The sequence below is a fragment of the Rhinoderma darwinii genome, chromosome 3 (genome assembly GCF_050947455.1).
Source record: "Rhinoderma darwinii isolate aRhiDar2 chromosome 3, aRhiDar2.hap1, whole genome shotgun sequence".
Lineage (NCBI taxonomy): Eukaryota > Metazoa > Chordata > Amphibia > Anura > Rhinodermatidae > Rhinoderma > Rhinoderma darwinii.
Genome location: NC_134689.1, coordinates 380,498,874 through 380,526,815, shown reverse-complemented (window position 1 = coordinate 380,526,815; position 27,942 = coordinate 380,498,874). Strand labels below are relative to the sequence as shown.

The 27,942-nt window shown below is 40.2% G+C and overlaps 1 protein-coding gene across 2 annotated transcripts in view; it reads right to left on the bottom strand.

Moving 5' to 3' along the window:
• Window positions 1-27,942, bottom strand: part of LOC142750062 (dihydropyrimidinase-related protein 2) — a 97,478-nt gene that overhangs the window by 25,221 nt on the left and 44,315 nt on the right. For both annotated transcript variants that reach the window (XM_075858837.1, XM_075858838.1), the window contains exons 2-3: window positions 4,391-4,479; window positions 1,555-1,739 (exon numbers count right to left, since the gene is read on the bottom strand). In XM_075858837.1, the coding sequence (XP_075714952.1) occupies window positions 1,555-1,739; window positions 4,391-4,479 (274 nt within the window). The remainder of the gene's footprint in view (window positions 1-1,554; window positions 1,740-4,390; window positions 4,480-27,942) is intronic.

The following is a 27,942-nucleotide window of genomic DNA, read 5'->3' as shown; positions in this document are numbered from 1 at the left end:
TCTGTAACGTTTCGGATTATGATCACGTGGTCCGCTCCCCTCTGTGAGTCCACAAAGTAGTCACAGATCATGTGACCATTCGTCTGGGCAGTGATATCCCCCCCCAAGAAATTGTCACTTCTGTAAAAAAAATACTAAAGCGCCAGGAGCGTGCGCAACTTACATTATAGTGTCTGTAGTCTTTGAGCTACAGGGGGAGTGGGCTGCATTAAGCTACGGTGGGATGGAACTGAGAAGGGGGGCAAGGGGCGGTTTCTTGAAACAGGCTGGAGAGGGAGGATTGGGTATCAAAGAAGGAACATGAAAGCGGATAATCATGGGAGATGTAGTTTTCCGGTTTCCATTCGAGACTAAAGGGATCGCTCATTTGTCGGCGCCATTGCCAACAGTGACAACACCAGAAAAAATGCGGATAACCCCTTTGAGAGGTCACATTACTGTCACTGGATTAGCACTGTGGCAAGTGCTCCATATTATAATTTTATGCTTATGTTTAGCCCATATCTACATGGGGACAGATAATCGTGGTAAAATTGTGTTGGAATTCTGGCAAGTGGTGATTTACAGTAATTTACCTCAATTTCCTGCCGCACTATAATCAAAGCCTTATTCGTATCTTGGCACTCAAGAGAATTTCCCCCAAAAATTATCGCAAATTTGGGCACACTGACAAAAATATTCACCACCCAAAGCTTTCCAAAATATTGGAGTGATATGCCTGTCAAACTCTACTTTCTTTTTGTTTTAATTAGAATTTTTTTCGTATTTAGGTTTCATTGATTTTTTAGACTCTAATCTGCAGTTTGGTTTGCACCCTGCTCCTAGTTTCAGACTTGTCTTATGTGTTCGTGGCTCGTTCATTTATACATTCTAGATGTGAGGGATGTGTGTCCCGGATGCTGCTGTCTTCACTAGCTCTCGGGTATCAGTACAGCTTCATTCCTAAACAGGTTTCTACTTCTAATTAAGGCCATAAGAGGTCTTCTCTCAACACTGATGTTAGTCTGTAGTATCCCCCCCCCCCCTCTCCATGCAGAATCTGCTGTGGGTTCTCTACATTCGCTCTACACTGATGCTGCCTGTGTGATCTCTCTCCCCTCCCACTGCAGACTATGGGTGATCTTCTCCCTCTCCAATACAATTTACTTTGATGTACACAACCTCCTCCCTTCCTTGCTAATATCTCTAACACTAGGAGAAGGAACCGGGAGAGCAGAAAGAGCAGATGATGTCAGCCCTGAGACGACAGTAGCAAGGAGCAGTGTGCTGTCGGATCAATGTCAGAAGCAGCAGCACAGCCAGTTATGTAAAAGCAGTTGCAGACTCCATAACAGCAAATTGGTAGGGTTTAATGAAGATTGTTGAGAAAGTTGCTTAATTTTTCATTTAGGTAGCAAGTGAACAATAATGAATAATAAAAAATAAATAAAATATCAGTGCAAAGGCATCCATAGCCTTTAAAAGAGCTAATATTACTCATTTGCTTTCCAAGATACCACAAAAGAAGCAGCATTCTGTTACAAGGGATCTGACAAGTGACAAATTCCCACTCACTGATCATTGTTGTACCACCAGCCAAAGATGCTTTGGTTCCCTGGAAGAAGTCATCAGCAGACACCATGCCATTGCAAGGTTTCTGAAAGCAGGTGTGGACATCAATGCCCCCTGGTAGTACCATCCTGCCATGAGCCTCAATGGTCTTCACACCACCCGGCACAATGAGATTTTCACCAATCTGCCTGTAAGAGAGTCATAAAACATTTCAGAATCAGATACCAGCAGATAAGGGAGACTATATGTACACTATGAGGACACATGGTATCTAACCAATTCTACAACACCTCGCCCCCTCTCCCATCCATTGTCAGGACAAAAGAGCATCGGCCATGTTGGGACAAGAGGCGCCAGAGATGTCTGTCAGCCACTCTTCCTTCTTCTCTCTGTAACATGCTCATTCAGTGAAGTGCAAACCATGGGCCACCATAGGGTTTTCTTGGAAATTTACATTAAAGACCTCGTCTTAAGGTCCAATTACACGGCCTGACGTGGGCCGTGTAAACAAGGGCCGATCAACGAGACAGCTCGTTGATCTGCGCTCGTTTGCTCCTTTTACACAGAGCACGGATTGCCTATGTATAGGGATGAGCGATCGTTACTTCGATCGCTCGTCCCCATACATTTTCATCATGTCGGCAGCGCATCTTCTTGTTGACCCAGGGAGATGTGGTGCCAACAACGATCATTTTTAATGCAGAATAAAAGAGATCAGCCGATCGTTTACTTGTTCATTGGCTGATCGTTGCTCTATTTAGACAGGGCAATAATGGGGAACAAGCGTTCATGTGAACGTTCGTTTGTCCGATCATTGGCTCGTGTAATAGGGCCTTTAGGATAGGCCTTTAATGTGTAATCAGTTTGGATCCTACCACTGAGGGGCAGTACCTTACAAAGCAATGTCCATACACATTCAGCGGTGTCTGATACTGCAGATCAGACATTCAAGTGAACGGAGCGGAGATGCAGTGATAGACACAGAGGCATAGATATGTGTGTCGCGGTGTTGGTACTGCAGAGAAGGGGTTGCATGTTCCGAAAAACACCGCTGCCCCACCGCTCTGCTAATCATGGGACCCCCACTGATCACAGACAACGGCCTATCCTAAGGATAGGCCACCAATGTAAAATCCTAAATCTCTATAGTTTGTTAATAGGCTTCTATAATGGGATTTTGGCATTAGGATTTCCCCTGGGTACCCGGTTGTATTTTTAGATCCTGTAACCCCTTAATGACTGCCCATATGCCTTTTCCTGGCGGTCATTAAGGGGACTTCTGCAACAACGTCGCCTTTTCTAAAGAAAGCCATCTTCTGCTCTAATGGGTGGGATAAGACCTCCTATGCTGCTCGTTTAACCCCTTAGATGCTGCGGTCTATGTGGTTTCAGAGGAAAGAAGCTCCCTCTGTCACCTCATCGGCACCCCCACAATGAGATTGCGGGGTGACAATGGTTTCCATGGCAGCCGGGGGGCCTAATAAATGCCCCCAAGTCTGCCATCAGTGTATGCCTTTTAGGCCTCGCCAGAGGCAGTTTTACACGAACAGGAATAATGCACTGCAATACAGAAATATGGCAGTGTATTATAAAAGCGACTGAACAATTGCATAGTAAAAAAAGTTTTATTATAAAAAACAAAACAAAAAAAAAAGTCAAAAGCTGCACAGAATTGTTCTCTGCCTCCGTAACGACCAAAACTCTAAAACTATTACGTTATTTAAAATGGTGGTCGCCGCAAAAAATAAAATAAAAAACAATGCCAGAATTGCGTTTTTTTTTTTTCATCCTACCTTGCATGAAAATGAAATGTAAAGCGATCAAAAAGTTGTATGTACCCAAGATGGTTCCAATGAAAACTAGAAGTCAACTTGAAAAAAATAATTCCTCATACAGCTACGTTGACGTAAAAAAAAAAGTTATGGCTCTTAGAACAGGATGACACAAAAACAAATATTTTAATTTTTAAAAAAAAGGGGGGGGTTTATTGTGCAAAAGGAATAAAGCATAAAAATAACTCAATTTGGTATCGCTGTAATCGTAAACAACCCGCAGAATAAAATGATTGGGTTAATTATACCACATGGTAAACAGCATAAATATAAAACGGGAATAAAAGAATAGAGAAATATCTGCGTTTTACTTCATTACCCCCCAAAAAATTAAGAAAAGTTCATCAATAAATGATGTATCCCAAAACGGTGCCTTTAAAACTTACAACTTGTCCCACAAAAAACAAGCTGTCACACGGCTGTGTCTACGGCAAAAACAAAAAAAGTGATGGTTTTTGAAACGTGACAATCAAAAATCTGAAAAATCGCTTCGTCATTAAGGCCCCAAATAGGCCGGTCACTAAAGGGTTAATGATAATAGATCACGGAATAGCTGCAATTTCCCATATCTCTAATAGAGGCGTGCTTTACACTGGCATTACACTATTAGGCCTCATGCACGGGACCGTAGCCATGTGCATGGCCGTGACTTGCGGCTCGGACGGCCGCGGAGTGTCACCCGCCAGCCGTAATAAGATATGTCCGTTCTTTTTGCGGTCCAGGCTCCTGGGCCATGAACGTACCGTGGAAACCACGGTCGTGTGCATGTACCCATTGAAATTAATTGCGGCTGCAAAAATACGTTCGTGTGCATGGGGCCTTAGATGCCGTTTCTATAGGGTATGGTAGACAATCATCTTCCCTCGGGGACCAAGGATCCGGCCGGCTGGACTGTAACTTTCCTGCGGATTCTCCTGGACATCTCTAAGCTTTAGATTTGGGCTGCTAATAATATATGACAGGAATGCGTGACTGGTTAAGAGACGTCCGATAAACATTAGACTTACTTGATGAGCCCATCCTCCATGTAAATGTCGGCATAGAATGACTGGTCATCATTGACGATTTTGCCACCTTTTATAAGGAGTCGGTCGCTCTGAAAGGGAAGAGATAAAGATGGTTAAGAATTATTACCACATGAAAAGTCAGAAGTGGCATCGGGCACCTGTATGAGAAACCTGCTCTACAGGCATCGTAACGAGAGAGAACAGTCTGGGGGTCCTTACTGCCAAAAATGGGTGGGGAAGGCAGGAGTCATCGAGCTCCGAGCGCGGATTTCGCAGGATAGGGTGGCGTGGCTCTAGTTTGGGGGTATGAACTAGCACCAGGAGAGGGGCTACATTTTGATTTTATTATGTGGCCCCTATTCTCTATGTATGTCACACTAAATAGTTTTTTTTAATTGGATTTGACTTATGCGAAAGTGTTAAAAATAAAACTATTGAGTTACAGAGGCATTTCCATCTCATGGCACATCTTCTAGAAAATCCATAAATGTTTGATAGGTGCAGGGCCGACCTCTGGGACCCTCAGGAGAACGATGACCCTCGATTACAACAGTTCACTGGAGACGTCACTGCATATGGCAGAGATGATACAAGACCTAATGTCACAAGGTCAACGTGCTATATTATAAATAATGGTATATAGATAGAGGGAGAGAGAAAAGGAGAGATAGATAGATAGATATGAGATAGATAGATATGAGATAGATAGATAGATATGAGATAGATAGATAGATATGAGATAGATAGATAGATATGAGATAGATAGATAGATAGATATGAGATAGATAGATAGATAGATAGATAGATAGATAGATAGATAGATAGATAGATAGATAGATAGATAGATAGATAGATAGATAGATATGAGATAGATAGATATGAGATAGATAGATAGATAGATAGATAGATAGATATGAGATAGATATGAGATAGATAGATAGATAGATAGATAGATAGATAGATAGATAGATAGATAGATAGATAGATAGATAGATAGATAGATAGATAGATAGATAGATAGATAGATAGATAGATAGATAGATAGAGTGTAGTTTCGTGTATTTGGATATTTCCCACTGTGCAAAATGTAATAGAAAAAGAAGAGAGAAGATGGAGAATCATTAGTGACAATGGTCCCTGTACCGGGTGACACATTGTGTCCATAAACTGAGCCCATTCTTCCATTCACTAACCACAGAGGCGGGCGCAGTGGGCAGCACCACAGTTTCCAGGGTGTGGGTTCCTCAGAAGTAGCTGAGCCAGACACGCAGAAGAAACCACTGTGTGCCAGCTCTTCACAGGAAACACTAGTCTATGTGTGAGTCACACGTAGGACAGAAACCCCAAGTCTGGTAACCAATAGAAACCGACATACAAATAGAAGAATCCTGGACAAGGCTGAGACTGACTGCTCCGCAAGATAGATGCACTGCTGTCTATGGGCGGTGCCTGCCATGCAGATGAGGCTGGTACTGCCAGGCTACAGGACAGACATGACAATGGCACAGACATTTCAGGCTTGATCAGAAAAAAACATTTCAATATTTTTGGTTTTAGAAGAAGTCTATACACCAAGGATCATACCGAATAATACAGTAATGGTATATAATTGCCCTACAGCTTCTGAAGTAGTAGGATGTATTGCAGCATTTCATAAACTGTTGTTGAAAATCTCTTTAAAATAATAACATTCTGACTCCAGCCATCACTGGGGGGGGGGGGGGGGGGCCCTATCTCCTACATAAGGAGATCGGCGCTGTAATGTAGGTGACAGTAATGCTTTTTATTTAGAAAAACAATCTTTTTTTACCACTTTATGAGCGATTTTTAGCTTTATGCTAATGAGTTTCTTAATGCCCAAGTGGGCGTACTTTTACTTTAGACCAAGTGGGCGTTGTACAGAGGAGTGTATGACGCTGACCAATCGGCATCATGCACGCCTCTCCATTCATTTACACTGCACTAGCGATATAGTTATATCACTATGTGCAGCCTCATACACAAGCCCTAACATTACTGTAGTGTCCTGATAATGAATACACATGACCATCCAGCCTGGACGTCATGTGTACTCAGAATCCTGACACTTCTGACTCTTTTCTGTGAGATTTCAGCAAGGCAAACGTAATCTCGTTTTAAATGACAGTTTACATCGTAATCTCGCGAGATTACGCTTGCCTTGCTGGAAATTTCACAGAAAAGATTCAGAAGTGTCAGGATTCGGAGTACACATGACGTCCAGGCTGGTAGTAATGTATATTCATTATCAGGACACTACAGTAATGTTAGTGTTTGTGTATAACTATATCGCTAGTGCAGTGTAAATGAATGGAGAGAAGTGTATGATGATTGGTCAGCGTCATACACTCCTCTGTACAACGCCCACTTGGTCTAAAGTAAAAACACGCCCACTTGGGCATTAAGGAACTAATTAGCATAAATCAAAAAATTGCTCATAAAGTGGTAAAAATAGATAGTTTTTCTAAATAAAAAGCACTGATGTCACCTACATTACAGCGCCGATTTTCTTATGTAGGAGACAGGGCACTTATAATGTGGTGATAATGAAATGATAGGAACATTTGTTTACAAGACACAGCACCGTACATCTGGTTGTGCCTGGTACTGCAACGGGATTGCAACCGTCCGTAAATTTATGGACAGTTCGCAAAAAAAGTTTGTTTGTTTTTGGCATCCGTAGCGTCCGGCAGAAAAAAGCACCGTCCGGGATTTTCGGCAGTCTCCCGCAACTTTGCACTGCACATGCACCAAAATGGACATGCGCAGTGCAAAGGAATAATCTACAAGGGGGGGCTGTGTTGCACTATCTACAAGGGGGGCTGCGTGTGGCGCTATCTACAAGGGGGACTGTGTGGATCTATCTACAAGAGGGACTGTGTGTGGCTATCTACAAGGGGGGCCGTGTGGCGCTACCTACAAGGGGGACTGTGTGGCGCTATCTACAAGGGGGGCTGTGTGGCGCTATCTACAAGGGGGGCTGTGTGGCGCTATCTACAAGGGGGGCTGTGTGGAGCTAGGTAATATAGTGACCGCGTGACTTGCATGTCCCTCGTACGTAATAAGATGAATGTTATTGTGTGCTTCTGTTATAAATTCCCCAGATCCACAATTATATAATATCTACCACATAAATTGTATGTAAACCAATTATTTTGTGCTCTTGTGTAGATTTGTTTTTTGCCTATTTTGTATAGCACTAAACCAGCTGAACTTGGGAGCAGTGGAAGTGCTGCTGTATAATAAGGCAAATCCGTCATTAAAGGGAAACTCTAGAGAAAACCATAGCTTCCCATAAGAATTCTCATCTGTAATGATGTATGAATAATGTTGTACTACTATCCCTTAAGGTTTCTAAATAATAAAATATCAGGCAGAATTTGCCCGGGCCGTTGAATAGAATAGAAAGAAAACAAAATGTGTAGTCTGCTGTTGTTCCTAAACCTCCTCCAGGCTGCTTCCAGTAGATGATGTAAGGCCATACAATCATCTTCCTGCAGTGGGGTGAAGTTTGCATCCTGCCTGTGACATGCATGCTGCTGCACACAGCAGTCTGCAGCCTGTCGTGTGCCTTAGCCCTGAATCTTTGGCTGTCCCGCATCCTGCTCACAATTTAGAACAATCTATATAACTAGAGCTTCTGCTAGATGTGATCGGACCACACTTTGCTATCTGATGCTTATGAAGTTACCATAGCTACGGCCGGCAGACACCGATTTCTACGCTCAAAATGGAGAGCAGAAGTTGGATTATTCACTTCGGGAGGAATATAAGAACACACATGTAATGTGGGTTAGGTTTGGGATAGTGGGAATAATCTCACGTATCTGTTAGTTTTTCTTTAACCCCTTCCCGCATTTTCACGTACAGTGATGGGAATTGGTGTTTTAACGCAATTCCACGTAACTGTATGTGAAGGAGATGGAGCTGGCTCAGGAGCTGAGCCAGCGCCATCACCACCGGGTGCCAGCTGTATGTTACAGCTGGCACCCTGAGGTATTGGCCAGGACCGGAGCTAGCCTCCGATCCGTCCGATTAACCCCTCACATGCTGCGTTCAATAGGGATCGCAGCATGTGAGGAGTTTTTAGCCACCGACACCCCAGGGACATGATCGCTGGGTTGCCGGTGGCTGCAAAGGCAATCGGAGGCCTAATACTTACCTCCCGGTCTGCCAGCACCGAAAGCCTCCTATGCCCCGCTCGGCGGCGGGGCCTAAAAGGCTTCCGGTACCATCGGCTGAGCCGGCGTCATCAGCAGTGGGTGTCCGCTGTATGTTACAGCGGACACCCCGCTGTATCGGCATAAATCGGAGCTAGCTCCGATTCCTGCCATTAACACCTTCGATGCAGCGATCCAATGCGATCGCTGCATCTTAGGGGTATGTAGCAAATCGGCAGCCTGTCATTCGATGTCAAGGCTGGTGACTGCTACTATGGCAACAGGAGGCCAAACAATGGCCTCCTGTCTGCCATTACGGAAGCCGATTAGGCCCCGTCCGGAGGTGGAGCCTGATCGGCTTGCTGTCAGTGAATAACTGACAGTTCTAATACATTGCACTACATAGGTAGTGCAATGTATTAGAACATCAATCAAACAGTTGGAGCTTCAAGTCCCCTAGTGGGACTAAAGAAAAGTGTAAAAAAAATACATTAAAAGTTTCAAGTAATAACATAAAACACAATCGCCCTTTTTCCCTTATCAAGTCCTATTATTGAAAAAAAAAATAAACCATACATATTTCGTATCGCTGTGACCGTAATGACCTGAACTATAAAAATATTAGGTTATTTATTCCGCACAGTGAACGCCGTAACAAAACAACTAAAAAATATTGCCATAATTGCTGTATTTTTGGTCACTTCGTCTTCCAAAAATTGAAATAAAAATTTATCAAAAAGTCACATGTATCCAAAAATTGTACCTATAAAAACTATAACTCGTCTATCAAAAAACAAGCCCTCATACACCTCCATCGACGAAAAAATTAAAAAGTTATGGTTCTCACAACTTGGCGACAGAAAAAATACATTACAAAAGTAATTTTATTGTGCAAAAAGTTGTAAATCATAAAAAAGTGCTATAAATTAGGTATCGCCGGAATCGGACTAACCTGCAGAATAAAGGTAACATGTAATTTATAACGCATGGTGAACGCTGTATAAAAAAAAACTATGCCAGAATTGCTGTTTTTTGTCACCTTGCCTCCCAAAAAAAAAAGGCTAACAAGTGATCAAAAAGTCGCATGTACCCCATAATGGTACCAATAAAAACTACAGCTCGTCCCGCAAAAAAAACAGCCCTCATACCACTACGTCTATGAAAAAATAAAATGAGTTAAGGCTCCAATAAGTCAGGAAATAAAAAATATGCAGTTGTGCCGGCCCGAGGGGAACATTTCTTCTGTTTCAAGAGGCGATTTATCAAGGCCTCTAAAATTAGGGAACCAGGAAGGAGAGGGCCCAAACATATCCGCTGGAAGCTACGGTGCCCGTATTATACCAGGACAACACTTCCTAGCAGAATTCCCCAAACTGCAAAGGTGCAGAGTGTGGACCAAAAGAGGGATAAGAAAGGACATTTATCAGTGAGTTACCGGCCTGGATTTCTTCACAGCGTAACACACATCTATGGATCATTTTACTGTTTACCCCATTATTATACCACCTGACTATGCCCCGATGTACTCTGCCCACATTATAAACGGAAACACCAGTAAGACTCCAAACAAAACTACTACCAAGCAAAATCTACGCTCCAAAAGCCAAATGGTGCTGCCTCCCTTCTGAACCCTACAGTGTGCTCAAACAGCAGTATACTTCCACATATATGGCGTCCCATACCCGGGAGAACCCTTTTAACAATTTTTTGGGTGTATCTCTCCAGTGGCACAAGCTGGGCACCACATATTTGCCACTAAATTGGCATATCTAGGGAAAAATTTAAATTTTTACTTTGCACCTACCGCAGCGCAATCATTCATGGAAAAGACCTGTGGGGTGAAGATGCTCACTACACCCCTTAATAAATGCCTTGAGGGGTGCAGTTTCTAAAATGGGGTGACTTCTCAGGGGTTTCTTTTATTACTTCACATCATAGCCCTGAAATTGTGAGCCAATGCTTTGTAAATTGCCAAATTAGGTCTCAATTTCACATGGTACTCCCTCACTCCTGAGCCCGGTCGAATGTCCAGGAAAAAGATTAGGGCCACATGTAGGGTGTTTCTAAAACCGGAAAACACAGCATAATAATAAGAAAGCGTCTTGTTATGGTGGCACAAGCTGGGCACTACATATTGGCATATCTATGAAAAATATCTAATTTTCACTCTGCAACATCGACTGCGCACCAATTTCTGCCAATCACCTGCGGGGTTAATATGCTCACTACACCCCTAGTTAAATACCTTGAGGGGTGTTGTTTCTAAAATGGTGTCACTTGTTGGGGGTTTCCACTGTTTTGGTCCCTTAGGGGCTTTGTAAATGTGACATGGCCTCCGCAAACCATTCCTGCTAAATTTGAGCTCCAAAAGCCAAATAGTGCTCTTTCCCTTCTGAGCCCTGCCGTGTGTCCAAACAGCCGTTTATTACCACATGTGGGGTATAGTTTTACTCCGGAGAAATTGCTCTACAAATATTGCGGTGCTTTTTCTCCTTCAGTCCTTGTGGAAATTAGAAAAAATTAGCTAAACCTACATTTTCTTTGAAAGAATGTAGATTTTCATTTTCATGGCCTTCTTCCAACCATTTCAGCAAAAAACCTGCGGGGTCAAAACGCTCACTATACCCCTAGATAATTTCCTCAATGGGTGTAGTTTTCAAATAGGAGTCAGTTTTAGGGGATTTTCACTGTTTTGGCACCACAAGACCTCTTCAAACCTGACATGGTGCCCAAAATATATTCTAATAAAAAGGAGGCCCCCAAATCCACTAGGTGCTCCTTTGCTTCTGAGGCCGATGCTTCAGTCCAGTAGCACACTAGAGCCACATGTGGGATATTTCCTAAAACTGCAGAATCTGGGCAATAAATATTGAGTTGCATTTCTCTGGTAAAACCTTCTGTGTTACAAAAAAATAGATTAAAAATGAATTTCTGCAAAAAAATATGAAATTTGTAAATTTCAACTCTACTTTGCTTTAATTCCTGTGAAACGTCTAAAGGGTTAAGAAACTTTCTAAATGCGGTTTTGAATAAATTTGGGGGTGAAGTTATTAAAATGGAGTGACTTTTTTGGGGTTTCTAATATATAAGGCCCTCAAAGCCACTTCAAAACTTAACTGGTCCCTGTAAAAATAGCCTTTTGAAATGTTCTAGAAAATGTGAGAAATTGCTGCTAAAGTTCAAAGGCTTGTAACGTCCTAGAAAAATAAAAGGACGTTCAAAAAACGATGAAAACCTAAAGTAGACATGTGGGGGATGTTAATTAGCAACAATTTTGTGTGTTATAACTGCCTGTCTTACAAGCAGATACATTTAAATTTAGAAAAATGCACATTTTTGCAATTTTTCGCTACATTTTGGTATTTTTCACAATTAAATACTGAATGTAATCGGGCAAATTTTGCCAGTAACATAAAGACCAATGTGTCACGAGAAAAGAATCAGAATCGCTTGGATACATAAAAGCATTCCAGAGTTATTACCACAAAGTGACACGTGTCAGATTTGAAAAAAATTATCTGTGTCCTGAAGGGGTTAAGGAATCTAGGGGAGCTGGGTGACGACCCCTTTGGGAGCTGTAATGTCACCCAATGTACACACAAAAATATATAACTTGACAGATGACGATGACTCGAAAGTGAAAAATGCTCTTTAAATATGCAGCCGTTTTAATGAGAGAGTCATTCATCCCCCGGCAGGAGTCCGCACACACTTCTCCTATGAACATGGCCGTACTGCCAGGATTCAGTACATTGGCTCACGGAGATCGCATGAGATCAGTGTCAGAGGAATTTCACTTATAACACAGGGACTAGGCACTATGTAAAACCAGGGGAAGGGAAGTATTCCCCTAAATAATTATATATATATATATATATATATATATATATATATATATATATATATATATACACACACACACACACTGCAATAACATTTCTACTCTGCTATAAATTACATGTCAAGAGCTCCGTCACCTCTGCACCACTTCACGGCATTGTAGCCATAGCAAGAGATTCTCGATATTTCTGTTCCCACTGACAAATTGTTATTAAAGGGACTGCCCCGTCAGGACAATCCCTGCCCACATTTATTCCCGCACTGTGAATGTTGCAAAGAAAACAAAAACCTTACAAAATAATGGGAGAATTTATGTTTTTTGTTCCTCTCACCTGAATAAAAATTAAACAATAAATCCTGTGACCCCCAAAATGATACCAATGATAACTACAGCTTGTCCCCAAAAAAAATAAGCCCTCACGAAGCTTCGTTGACGAATAAAATAATAAGTCAAATAATGATTTTCGAAACCAAAAAGCGTAAAAGCAGTAGAACATAAATAAACAATATCAATTTGGTATCGCCGTTATCATGTTATTTAATACGCAGGGTTAACTCCGTAAAAGCAAATCTCCCCAAAAATTGTACAATTTCTGCTTTTTTTTCCCATTCCTCCACCAAACAAACATTAATAAAAGTTATTCCATAGATTATACGTACCCTAAAATGGTGCCATTTAAAAATACAACTTGCCTCGCTAAAAACAAAGCCCTGAAACGGCTACGTGGACAGAAAAGAAAAAAAGTTATAGGTTTCAGAATACGGAGATTAAAAAAAAAAATCGCTGCAAAGTAGGCCGAGTCCTTAAGGGGTCAAAGGGATTTTGCCGTTTATTGTGAGTGAAGATTAAAAGGTGAAATCCTGGACAACCCCTTTCCATATGGAGAAGGAGCAGATCACACAAGCTGATCGGGCACACAGTAACCTAAAAGGGGCCACCCCAACCCTTGTGGTTCACAATGACTTCCTGGATACTGTCCTGTGAAAAAAATTTTTGTCTTCCAATTGCCTAGGCGCCCATCATGGTGGTCCCAAAAAAAGAGAGCTCCCTGCCCGAATATAATCCGAAGACTGAAACAATAGCATCGCTATTGATTTCAATGCCAATGGTTTCCGTTTGTCTCCGTTGTGCAAGGGTTCCGTGGTTTTGACGGAATGAATAGCGCAGTCGACTACAGTACTCATTCTGTCAATACGACGGAACCCTTACACAACTGAGACAAACGGAAACCATTTGCACCGGATCCGTCACCATTGAAATCAGTGGTGATGCAACCTATGGTTTTCGTTTGTTTCAGTCAGGGCTCCGTTGTGATGGAAAACTCAGAAAGAACGCCAGAACGGGACCCTGACGCAGATGTGAACGAAGCCTATGTGATATCTCATGATAAAAAGAAGTCATAAAATGTTGCAGGTCCGACCCGGTTACTGAGCATGAATAACGGAGATTGTGGAAAACTCTCCTGCTGTCATTCAAGACTTGGGGTCCCTCGTCCTTCAATCCCTTGGTTTCTTCATGGGCCATAACGGGAAGGATACCCCCTTGTGGCACAGATGGGAAGAGCAATCACAAGTTCTTTTATGTGCAAGTCACAAACTATTAGGCTGTATTCACACAGAGTTTTTTTGCAGGAGGAAAATTCTGCCTTTTTGAGGCAGATTTTGTCCTTCCTGCAAGTCGTTGCCGCGATTTTCGCCACGTTTTTCGGCTGCGGCCATTGAGTGCTATGGGCAAAAAACTCTGCGAAACTCTGTGAAATATGCTCTCTCTGCCTCTCATTGATGTCAATGGGAGGTCAAAGGTGTAAACGCGCGAAGATAGGGCATGTCCCCCGCCTCCCATTGAAATCAATGGGAGGCATTTTCGGCCGGTTCTGGACGCGTTTTGCTGAGCGGTTTCCGCTCCAATAATACAAAATACTCCGTGTGAACAGGCCCTTAAGGCTCCTTTACACCATCCAATAATCGGCCAGGGCAGCGAGCGCCGATCAATGAAACATTGTTGATCGGCGCACGTTTTCTCCGGTAACACGGAGCTATGGATGGGGACGAGCGCTCGCTCCCCATACATTATTATCATGTCTGCAATGTGTCTCCCTGTTTACACACCAAGATGTGCTGCCGTCAACGATAATATTTTACTTTTTCAAAACTATACGATCAGCAGATGATCGAGCGTTTGGTCGTTCATCTGCTGATCGCTGCCATGTTTACACAGGGAAATTATCGGCAATGAGCGTTCTATAAACATTTGTCTACCCAATAATCGCCCAGTGTAAAACCCCCTTTAAACTTCTCTAATATGATTCACAGATAATATTACCCCCTTAAAGGGATTGTCTCATGAAGACAACCTCTGTCCATATTGCCTACTAGGGTATATGGACGTCATAGAGGGTGGTCCCCTGTTGTGGAAAAACAACTCCCCTTCCATATGGAGAATTGGGGCATTTCCCCTGGCCATGTGTGGTTTGCCGGGAGCTTCAATATAAAGGGGGTTGCATGTTGCATCACACTGTCTTATTGGACACCAGACCTGGGGTCGACCAGAAAGCTGTACGAAGAAGGAGGCCTGGAGGAAACATTGTGTAGAGAAAGCAGTGCTTTTCTTGTTCTGCTCCATTAGGGCACATCTTGGATCAGTGACTCAAACCTAAAGTCATTGCTGGAATCTGAGGTAGTTTCAAATTCACTTCCTGTCTCATCAGAGACTCTGGCTGCTGTTCTATCCCTCCTCATTGCTTTATACTGCATCTCTGCTTCTTCCCATTGACTTCTATTTATATTCGCATAAAACCATGGCAAGGCCACCAGAAAGTAAGTGCAAGGAAAGCTCATTTCCATTGGATAAAGATAGATTGATTATGAACGACAAAAATATTATCATGTAACTATAAGGGTATGTGCACACGCTTAATAAAAAAAAGTCTGAAAATACGGAGCTGTTTTCAGCTGTCTTTTTAACAACTCGCATTTTTCGCTGTGTTTTTTACAGTCGTTTTTGGAGCTGTTTTTCTATAGAGAAAATGAAAAACGGCTCCAAAAATGGCGCAAGCAGCGACATGCACGGCCCGGCAGAACAGAACGACATTTTTCCCATTGAAATCAACGGTCAGATGTTTGGAGTCGTTCTGCTTCTGATTTGTTGGCCGTTTACAGCCCAAAAAACATCGGAAAATAAGCCGTGTGAACATACCCTAAAGGGAAACGTATAGATCAGATTAAGGACTCTGTGCTTTGTATAAAAAACATAAAAGACGATTCACCATGTAGTAAAGCTAATATAAACATAAAGAGTTCACTAATGTATAAAAATATAATATTTGCCTTTATGTACACGTTTCCAACCAACTTGTATTGGTCAATTGCATTCCAAATAAAAGATAACCCAACTTTGCAAATAGTCTTAATTAAAAAAAATATACTACCGTTTTGTGTATACAGCTCCAATGCGACCTATGTCTCCATGGTTACAGACTGTTAAAAAAAAAAAAAAAAACACTGTATAGTCTGATCCTGCAGTCATGAGTGGGAAAAAGAGGAGTAACACATGACTGCACCGAGTTTCTTTGTAATCTGTAACTGTGCCACATGGGTCTGCATAGGAGTTGTATACGCCAAACAATAGAATATTTTTAACCCCTTCCCTCACTGTACATTTTTGGTGCTGTCAGGAGGTACCTCTCACAGAGTGTCATAAATACAGGGCGTTGGGATAGCACAGGCTCAGGAGCTAATCCCGCGCTATAAGCAGTAAGTAATATACAGCTGACACCCTGCCGACACCCTGCTGCAACAGGCGGGATCGGAGCTAGCTCCAATCCTGGATGCTTAACCCCTTAGATGGCGCAGTCAATAGCGACCACGGCACCAAAGATCGTGGGTTGCTGATAGGTTGCCATGACAGCCGAGACTTGAGAGGCTGACTAACAGTATAATACGGACAGGCATGCTACACATCCCTTTGAGCAGTGTAATATGTAAGTGATTAAACAATCACATGTTCAAGTCCCATAGCGGAAATAAAAAATATTTTAAAAGAAAAGTAAAAAACAAAACAAAATCCTAAAAAAATAAATAATAATTTCCTTTACAAAATGTTTATTAGGGGGAAAAAACAAAACAAAACAAAACACAAAATTGGTATTGCGACATCCCTAACAACGCTATTTATCCAGCAAGATGAATGCCGTAAAAACTAAAAATTGGCAGAGTTGCCATTTTTTATTCATTCTTGCCTCCAAAAAAAAGGATAAAAAGCAATAACTAAAAAGTCATATATACCCCAAAATGGTACCACTAAAAAGTTAAAAACAAGCCCCCATACAGCTCAGTCAATATCGACCTGGAAAATAAAGTTATCATGTAACGCTATATGAATAAAACCTAAATAATAATGGCAACATTTTCTAAAAGTTATTCAATTCATTAATTATACCCAAATAAACAAAGTCAATATGACAATGTCAACGGAAAAATAAATAAGTAAATAAAAAAAAATAAAAAAATAAAAATAAAAAGTTATGGCATTCGGAATGCGGAGATGAAAAAAATTAAAATAAATGCTGCATCGATAAGGCTCAAACTAGCCCCAAAACTATTTCCAAAGTTGATTTATTTCTTATTTTAGATGCATTAGAGTAATAAAAAGTGAAGACTGCCTGTGTGATCGGGAAGAGGGACAGTCGTATTATTCATGGCCGCTGTCCTCGGTACTGTCAGCAGAATACAGGCGCTGAGTGATTAAGGTACTAAAAGTACTTTAGGAAATTGAAATAAATCCAAAAAGAACTGGGTCTGGTCCAGAGCTGTCCTTTTTGTCAGTGATCACAGGTGCTAAAGCCGGATGTCACATCCCTTGTCCTGAAGCCCTGAAGTTGGGAAATGCGACTTAATTACAGATCAACCCCCAACACCATCAGATCTCCGTAGCAGCACTCCCTCCCTCACATTAGGAGGACTTGGAAATGGGCTAACCGGAGCGGGTATAGCTTGATATCTAGGAGTCCGGTCACTGAGAAAGTACTAGTAGATGGGTGGATGGAGAGCAGGGTGGCAATGGGCACTAATGCCAATATATCACCGTCTGCCTTCTAGACACTGTATTAGCGCAAGCGTCTGACTGTAAAAACTAACTATAGCAACGGCCATTATAAAAGCTTCTCTATGGATCTAAGATGGACTAAGACCCATGAGAAAACATACGAACGCACTAGGCAACCACTGACGATAACAAGAAGATACGTGTAAGGGTATGGCCGGGAGACCTCATTACTTGATGTTTGAGCGCGGAGTACATTTTATTATTTATGAGCGGTCAAGATTTATAACTATACAGATTTATCCATTATGATCTGGACAGGGTAACACTATAGACCTGAAAAAAGTGAAAAATATTACTCAGCACATCCACAATGTGAAATATGAAAAAAACAGCTTTATTGGGTCATTTGTTTAAGAGTCCATAGAGCACACAGGTAGGGCGTGTTACAGGCTTACGCGTTTCGGACAAAGTGTTCTTACTCATAGCATACGTAACAGATTCGATACATCTTTTTTAAAATCACAGTTAGCCAATCATGACACATCTAAAGAAAAACAACACAAGTACTAACACCATTTTTAGAAACAGATTAAATGTATAACAAGGTTACAAAATTATTTTTTTAATAGTATAGGGATTGTTTTTTTCCTTTTATATTTTACATTTCCCATTTAGTGGACATTTCCTAGCTTATATTTTGATATCTTCTTTTTTCACTTTTCTCCAGAATATGAATTATATTTTATAATCTTATTGCAAATTACTTTGTATACGTTTCACATGCGCCTACACATTTTGTAAATTTGTTATACATTTAATCTGTTTCTAAAAATGGTGCGTAGTATTGTTTTTACTTAGATGTGTCAGGATTGGCTAACTGTGATTTTAAAACACATGTAACGAATCTGTTACGTTATGCTAGGAGTAAGAACACTTTGTTCGAAACGCGTAAGCCGTAACACGCCCTACCTGCGTCCTCTATGGACTTTTAAACAAATGACACAATAAAGCTCTTTTTTTATATTTCAAATTGTGGATGTGCTGAGGAATATTTTTCACTTTTTTTCAAAATATTGAATCCCTCCCCCCCTTCCAATTGCACTCCATTGAGGAACTACAGATCCCAGGACGAAATATTGGGTACATGTGTGGCTTCTTGCTGCTGTCTTTTTTCTCTTTAACTCTATAGACCCCTGACCCTGGTCTGTATGCTGGGTACTCTAGTGCCTACGAATACAGGTGTCCCTGTTTAAAGTGCACTTCTCATGAAGTTCCCCTATAAATATGGATTTAAGCAGATTTAAAGGGGAGGTTCTATTTGTGCCTTTATGTTAGTAGGATTGACTGAAAATAAACTAATCTTAGAATATCCTTCTACTAAGAGCAAGTGTTAAATCCCCAGCAGTGGCAGCAAAGGGGAAATTAAAGAAGCACTTCGGGCAATCTGATACACTGTGTTAGGCCTAGTACAGGGACAGAAGGGGCGGAGCATGACTCAGGGATTCTCGCTTTGCTGTTTATTGAATCCCCGTAACAAGCACCCCTAACTATGAATGACACAGTACTAGTTTTTGCTCTGAGTGTTCCTTTAAAAGGGTACGCCCACCTTAGACATTTCTGGCGTATCCACGGGATATGCCACAAATGTCTGATAGATGCAGGTCACAGCTCTTGGAACCCGCTCTCATCTCCAGTATAGGGGACACTCCACTGCGGTCCATCTTGGTAAGGCACCGTATGAATGGAGAGGTGTCCGCAACTCTCTCCATTGGTTCCTATGGGGGTAATGGAAAGCCGAGCCCACTCTCCATTGATTCTCCGCCTGGATCGTTGACCCCCTTTCTCAAGATAGGTGCGGGTCCCAGAGCCTTGGTTATGGCATATCCTGTGGATTAACCCTTTAAAAAGGTTTTTCCAGTCTTATGTCAATTTAGCTTAAAAACTACCCTTAAAAGGAGTTGTACAGGGCTAGTAAATCATGGTCAATTTATCCTAAAAACAGCACCCCACCCGTCCATGGGTTGTGTCTGATAAAGCAGTTGAGCACCATAGACGTGAATGGGGCCGAGCTGCGATACCACATACAACCTATGATCAGGTGTGGCGCTGTTTTCAGACGAAATAAGCCATATTTGCCTAAGGGCAGATTCACACGAACGTTGCGTTTTTGCGCGCGCAAACAACGCAGCGTTTTGCGAGCGCAAAAACCATTTGACAGCTGCGTGTGTCATGCGTGTCTGATGCGCGGCTGCGTGATTTTCGCGCAGCCGGCATCATAGAGATGAGGCTTGTCAACGCCCGTCACTGTCCAAGGTGCTGAAAGAGCTAAATCTTTCAGCACCCTCGACAGTGAATGCCGAACACAACAGCGAAAAACCTGTAAAAAAAAAAGATAAAGTTCCTACTTACCGAGAACTTCCCGGCCGTTGCCTTGGTGACGCGTCCTTGGTGACGCGCCTCTCTTGACATCGGGCCCCACCTCCCTGGATGACGCAGCAGTCCAAGTGACCGCTGCAGCCTGTGATTGGCTGCAGCCTGTGCTTGGCCTGTGATTGGCTGGAGCTGTCACTTGAACTGAAGTGTCATCCCGGGAGGTCGGACTGCAGGAAGGAGACAGGAGTAATCGGTAAGTTAGAACTTCGGTTTTTTTTTACAGGTTAATGTATTTTGGGATCGCAAGTCACTGTCCATGGTGCTGAAACAGTTTAACTCTTTCAGCACCATGGACAGTGACTATCTCCTGACGTCGCGTACCGATAATTTTTTTGCCGGGATCGGCCAAAACGAGTTTGGCCGAACCCGGTGAAGTTCGGTACGCTTGTCCGGCTTCGCTCATCGCAAAGACACTCCGTTTGGATGTTCGGAAACAGAAAAGCACGTGGTGCTTTTCGGTTTTCATTCATCCTTTTCACTGCTGTTGCGCGAATCACGCTCGTCCCACGGAAGTGCTTCCGTGTGGTGCGCGTGATTTTCACGCACCCATTGACTTCAATGGGTGCATGATGCGCGAAATACGCAGAGTTATTGAACCTGTCGCGCTTTTTGCGCAGCAGACAAACGCTGCGCAAAAAGCACGGACTGTCTGTACTGCCCCATAGACTTGTATTGGTCCATGCGTGCCGCGTGAAAACCACGCGGCCCGCACGGACCGAATACACGCTCGTGTGAATCCCCCCTAAGTCTAATCCTGTACAACCCCTTTAATGAGTCGGGCAGTTATTTCAGTCAGATATGATCAAGACAGGTTTTCAGTCTCTGGATGTAAACAATGTTTCCATTCAGAAACAGCAAGCAGAGATCTTAAAAATAGCAAGGAATGGAAATACAATGTATATTAGAACGTTGCTTAAGCTTTCATTGTACAATTAACAAATTTAATTTATATAAAACTGGTAACACTCCAAGAGGGGACATCTTCTTATCCAGAGTTATCGCCGATCCTGGCCGTTAAAGCGAGGTGTCAGCTGTAATACACAGCTGACACCCACAGGGTATGCGCTTCATACACCTGACCCCTGGCCATGATGTAGTTACATCATTGGTCGTCAAGAGGTTAATAATTAATTTTCTTCAATAATCGGAGTGTTTACTTGACGTGTAAAATTCAACGTTTATCTGAAAAACAGTACTGGCCCTTTAAGACCTCCAAATACATTTTTCTTATTCCTTCTCATCATGAATCCGTTGGATTTTGAGAATCACGGGCTTATTTATGTCGCAAGAGATAATGTATGAACCAATCAGCACCGCCAGCGTATAGAGCACAGCTGCATATTTTATTCTTCCAGACACATGTCATTCTGTCAGATAGGAGCCCCCGGAGATCTGACCAGCACCAGAAGCGATTTCAGGGCTTTTATTTTCATCTCTCGGCCTGATAATGGTGTTAACCGTCCGGCTGCTGGGCGTTTCCACATAAATTACATGCTCCAGATTGCTCCAGTGAAGAAGGGGAGTGCAAATTAATGCACAGCGTCTCCCATCAGATGGCAGTGGTTGCCACGGAAACAAGACCCCACCAATGTATTGTGCCAACAGTGCTCTGCCGGTCTGTCCCCAACCCGAAATGTCACTGGGTCTCTGTGCCTCTCCTCCCCCTCTTACTAGTCCACATAGGAAAGTATACAACAAAACAGCGGGAGGTAAACCAGCGACACGCAGGACGAATGCTGAGCTGCCCATGTGAAGTAGAGAGATATATATATATAAAAATATATGAGATATATATATATATATATCATTTAATCATCCCCACTTTCGCAGTGAGTGACTTTCTTTGCCGGCTGGGATTATCTGGGGTATGAGATTATCAAAAACCACGCTCAAGGATAAGAAAATAATTCTGTCAGAACGACCGGTACTCTTCACATTCGCTGTGACTGTCTGATGCTTCTGGACCAATGAAAATCTTGGCCAAGAGCGGAGAACATTCATTATCACAATACTCACCCGGGGATTTCCTAAATGGGTCAATGCAGACATGTAATAGTTACAATATGTGTTGTGATGATAGTCCATGTAATAGTTATATGTGTTGTGAGGATAGTCCATGTAATAGTTATATGTGTTGTGATGATAGTCCATGTAATAGTTATATGTGTTGTGATGATAGTCCATGTAATAGTTATATGTGTTGTGATGATAGTCCATGTAATAGTTATATGTGTTGTGATGATAGACCATGTAATAGTTATATGTGTTGTGATGATAGTCCATGTAATAGTTATATGTGTTGTGATGATAGTCCATGTAATAGTTATATGTGTTGTGATGATAGTCCATGTAATAGTTATATGTGTTGTGATGATAGTCCATGTAATAGTTATATGTGTTGTGAGGATAGTCCATGTAATAGTTATATGTGTTGTGAGGATAGTCCATGTAATAGTTATATGTGTTGTGATGATAGACCATGTAATAGTTATATGTGTTGTGATGATAGACCATGTAATAGTTATATGTGTTGTGAGGATAGTCCATGTAATAGTTATATGTGTTGTGATGATAGTCCATGTAATAGTTATATGTGTTGTGATGATAGTCCATGTAATAGTTATATGTGTTGTGATGATAGTCCATGTAATAGTTATATGTGTTGTGATGATAGTCCATGTAATAGTTATATGTGTTGTGATGATAGTCCATGTAATAGTTATATGTGTTGTGATGATAGTCCATGTAATAGTTATATGTGTTGTGAGGATAGTCAATGTAATAGTTATATGTGTTGTGATGATAGACCATGTAATAGTTATAATATGTGTTGTGATGATAGTCCATGTAATAGTTATATGTGTTGTGATGATAGTCCATGTAATAGTTATATGTGTTGTGATGATAGTCCATGTAATAGTTATATGTGTTGTGATGATAGTCCATGTAATAGTTATATGTGTTGTGATGATAGTCCATGTAATAGTTACACTTATCATCTGATACTATACATATGGGATCTGGGGGATATGTCTGCATCTACGGCTGCTACAGTGATGTGCCATGTATATATGACAGGATAGTGTGTACATGTAACCAAGCTGGCATGGTAGTTTATACGTGACATTTATGTGTGTAGTCACATATATGCCTCATATAGCTGACTGGCAATGACGTGTACACGGCTGCATTGTATATGTGAGGGACAGATCACATTTATGTGGGTCAGGCTCAGCAGGGCACCCATAGTAAGGCTCGTGTGTACCGGTGACACTCCTCTCTTGTCAGGATGCTGCCCCCTTCTCCTATGTGTGCCATAGTAGCGCCATCTATTCATTACTATTCAGACCCGCCACCACTACATGGTACTATTATCATTACAATATCACTCAGCATCCCAGGTAAACAGGATAACTATCAATCCGTACTAAGTGCAATGCCACAATCCCTGGAAAATACCCTGGATGAAGCTGGTATGTTACCCGCAGCAGACCCATACATAAAGTAACCTCATCAACAATGAACCATCACCGGCCTATACCAATGCGCGGCTGACGAGCAGTGTATATATATATATATATAAATTCGAGTCATATGATATGATGCCACCGTTGTAACAAGTCAGTTCGTCGAATTTCTTCCCTCCTAGATATTTCTCGATCAACTGTGAGTGATATTATTGCAGAGTGGAAGCGTTTAGGAACCACAAAAACTACGGAAACCACAAAAACCACGGAAAGTTACAGAACGGGGCCGCCGAGTGCTGAGGCGCATAGTACATAAAAGTGGCCAGCGCTCTGCTGACTCAATAACTGCAGAGTTTAAACCTTCTCTGGCGTTAACATCAACGCAAAAACTGTGCCTGGGAATTTCATGGCATGGGTTTCCATGGCCGAGCAGCTGCATGCCAGCCTTACATCACCAAGCACAATGCCAAGCGTAGGCTGGAGTGGTGTAAAGCCGCCGCCACTGGACTCTGATGGAGTCTGGGTTTGGTGAATGCCAGGAGAACGTTACCTGCCTGACTGCATTGTGCTAGCTGTAAAGTTTGGTGGAGCAGTGATAAGGCTATGGGGTTGTTTTTCTAGGCTCCTTAGTTCCAGTGAAGGGAAATCCTAATGCTTCAGAATACCATTTCCGACAATTGTAGCTTCCAACTTTGTGGGAACAGTTTGGGGTTCGGCACTTTTCTGTTCCAGCATGACTGTGCCCCAGTGACAAAACAAGGTCCATAAAGACATGGTTGGGTGAGTTTGGTGAAGAAGAACTTGACGGCCGCACAGAGCCCTGACCTCAACCCCATCCAACACCTTTGGGATGAACTGGAACAGAGATTGCAAACCAGGCCTCTCCCCCAACATCAGTGTCTGACCTCACAAATGTTCTTCTGAATGGGCAAAAATCCCCAGACACTCCAAAATCTTGTAGAAAACTTTCCCAGAAGAGTGGCAGATGTCCATGGATTTAGAATGGGATGTAATAAAAAGCTACTGTAGGTGTAATGTGTAGGGGTCTCAATACATTTGTCCATAGTGTATATAGTACCCTAAAAAATACACTTTTGTGATGTATACATACATATATATACACATACATATATAGTAAATCATATAATACGCTGCTGTGATATATGTATACATATATATAGTACATTATACTGTATATTACGCTGCTGTGATGTTTGTAGACATATATCTATATAGTGCATGATATAATACACTGCTGTGATGTAGACATATATACAGTACATTATATAATAGCTGCTGTGATGTATACATATATATAGTACATGATATAATACACTGCTGTGATGTATACATATATACAGTACATGATATAATACACTGCTGTGATGTATACACATATAGTACATTATATAATACACTGCTGTGATGTAGACATATATAGTACATTATATAAAAAAGCAGAGGATTGGAGCAGCACTGTGAACAAATGCCTGACTAGGCTGGTGCAAAGCTTCAAAAATAAAGGCGTGACCTCTCCTTATGTGTTAGATATCCAAAAAAAGGGAACGTGAAGTGAAAATGCCTTCATAGAGGAGGTGAAACGTTGTGGTTCCATGTTGGAGGAATAAATTCACTTTATTTGAGTGCTGCTTCACGTTCTCTTTTTTGGATATAGTACATTATATAATACACTGCTGTGACGTATACATATATAGTACATTATATAATACACTGCTGTGATGTATACATATATAGTACATTATATAATACACTGCTGTGATGTATACACATATAGTACATTATATAATACACTGCTGTGATGTATACATATATAGTACATTATATAATACACTGCTGTGATGTATACATATATAGTACATTATATAATACACTGCTGTGATGTATACACATATAGTACATTATATAATACACTGCTGTGATGTATACATATATAGTACATTATATAATACACTGCTGTGATGTATACATATATAGTACATTATATAATACACTGCTGTGATGTATACATATATAGTACATTATATTATACACTGCTGTGATGTATACATATATATAGTACATTATATAATACACTGCTGTGATGTATACATATATATATAGTACATTATATAATACACTGCTGTGATGTATACATATATAGTACATTATATAATACACTGCTGTGATGTAGACATATATATAGTACATTATATAATACACTGCTGTGATGTATACATATATAGTACATTATATAATACACTGCTGTGATGTATACATATATATAGTACATTATATAATACACTGCTGTGATGTATACATATATATATATATATATACACACATTATATAATACACTGCTGTGACGTATACACATATATAGTACATTATATAATACACTGCTGTGATGTATACATATATAGTACATTATATAATACACTGCTGTGATGTATACATATATAGTACATTATATAATACACTGCTGTGATGTATACATATATAGTACATTATATAATACACTGCTGTGATGTATACATATATAGTACATTATATTATACACTGCTGTGATGTATACATATATATAGTACATTATATAATACACTGCTGTGATGTATACATATATATAGTACATTAAATAATACACTGCTGTGATGTATACATATATATAGTACATTATATAATACACTGCTGTGACGTATACACATATATAGTACATTATATATTACACTGCTGTGATGTATACATATATAGTACATTATATAATACACTGCTGTGATGTATACATATATAGTACATTATATAATACACTGCTGTGATGTATACATATATAGTACATTATATAATACACTGCTGTGATGTATCCATATATAGTACATTATATAATACACTGCTGTGACGTATACACATATATCGTACATTATGCAATACCCTGCTGTGATGTATACATATATAGTACATTATATTATACACTGCTGTGATGTATACATATATAGTACATTATATAATACACTGCTGTGCTGTATACATATATCTATATAGTACATTATATAATACACTGCTGTGATGTATACATATATACAGTACATTATATAATACACTGCTGTGCTGTATACATATATCTATATAGTACATTATATTATACACTGCTGTGATGTATACATATATAGTACATTATATTATACACTGCTGTGATGTATACATATATACAGTACATTATATTATACACTGCTGTGATGTATACATATATACAGTACATGATATAATACACTGCTGTGATGTATACATATATATAGTACATTATATAATACACTGCTGTGATGTATACATATACAGTACATTATATAATACACTGCTGTGATGTATACATATACAGTACATTATATAATACACTGCTTTGATGTATACATATATAGTTCATAATATTATACACTGCTGTGATGTATACACATATAGTACATTATATAATACACTGCTGTGATGTATACATATATATAGTACATTATATAATACACTGCTGTGATGTATACATATACAGTACATTATATAATACACTGCTGTGATGTATACATATATAGTTCATAATATTATACACTGCTGTGATGTATACATATACAGTACATTATATAATACACTGCTGTGATGTATACATATATAGTTCATAATATTATACACTGCTGTGATGTATATATATATAGTACATTATATTATACACTGCTGTGATGTATACATATATATAGTACATTATATAATACACTGCTGTGATGTATACATATACAGTACATTATATAATACACTGCTGTGATGTATACATATATAGTTCATAATATTATACACTGCTGTGATGTATACATATATATAGTACATTATATTATACACTGCTGTGATGTATACATATATAGTACATGATATAATACACTGCTGTGATGTATACACATATAGTACATGATATAATACACTGCTGTGATGTATACATATATATAGTACATGATATAATACACTGCTGTGATGTATACATATATATAGTACATTATATAATACACTGCTGTGATGTAGACACATATAGTACATCATATAATACACTGCTGTGATGTATACATATATATAGTACATTATATAATACACTGCTGTGATGTATACATATACAGTACATTATATAATACACTGCTGTGATGTATACATATACAGTACATTATATAATACACTGCTTTGATGTATACATATATATAGTACATTATATTATACACTGCTGTGATGTATACATATACAGTACATTATATAATACACTGCTGTGATGTATACATATACAGTACATTATATAATACACTGCTGTGATGTATACATATACAGTACATTATATAATACACTGCTTTGATGTATACATATATAGTTCATAATATTATACACTGCTGTGATGTATACATATATAGTACATGATATAATACACTGCTGTGATGTATACATATATATAGTACATTATATAATACACTGCTGTGATGTATACATATATAGTACATTATATAATACACTGCTGTGATGTATACATATATAGTACATTATATTATACACTGCTGTGATGTATACATATATAGTACA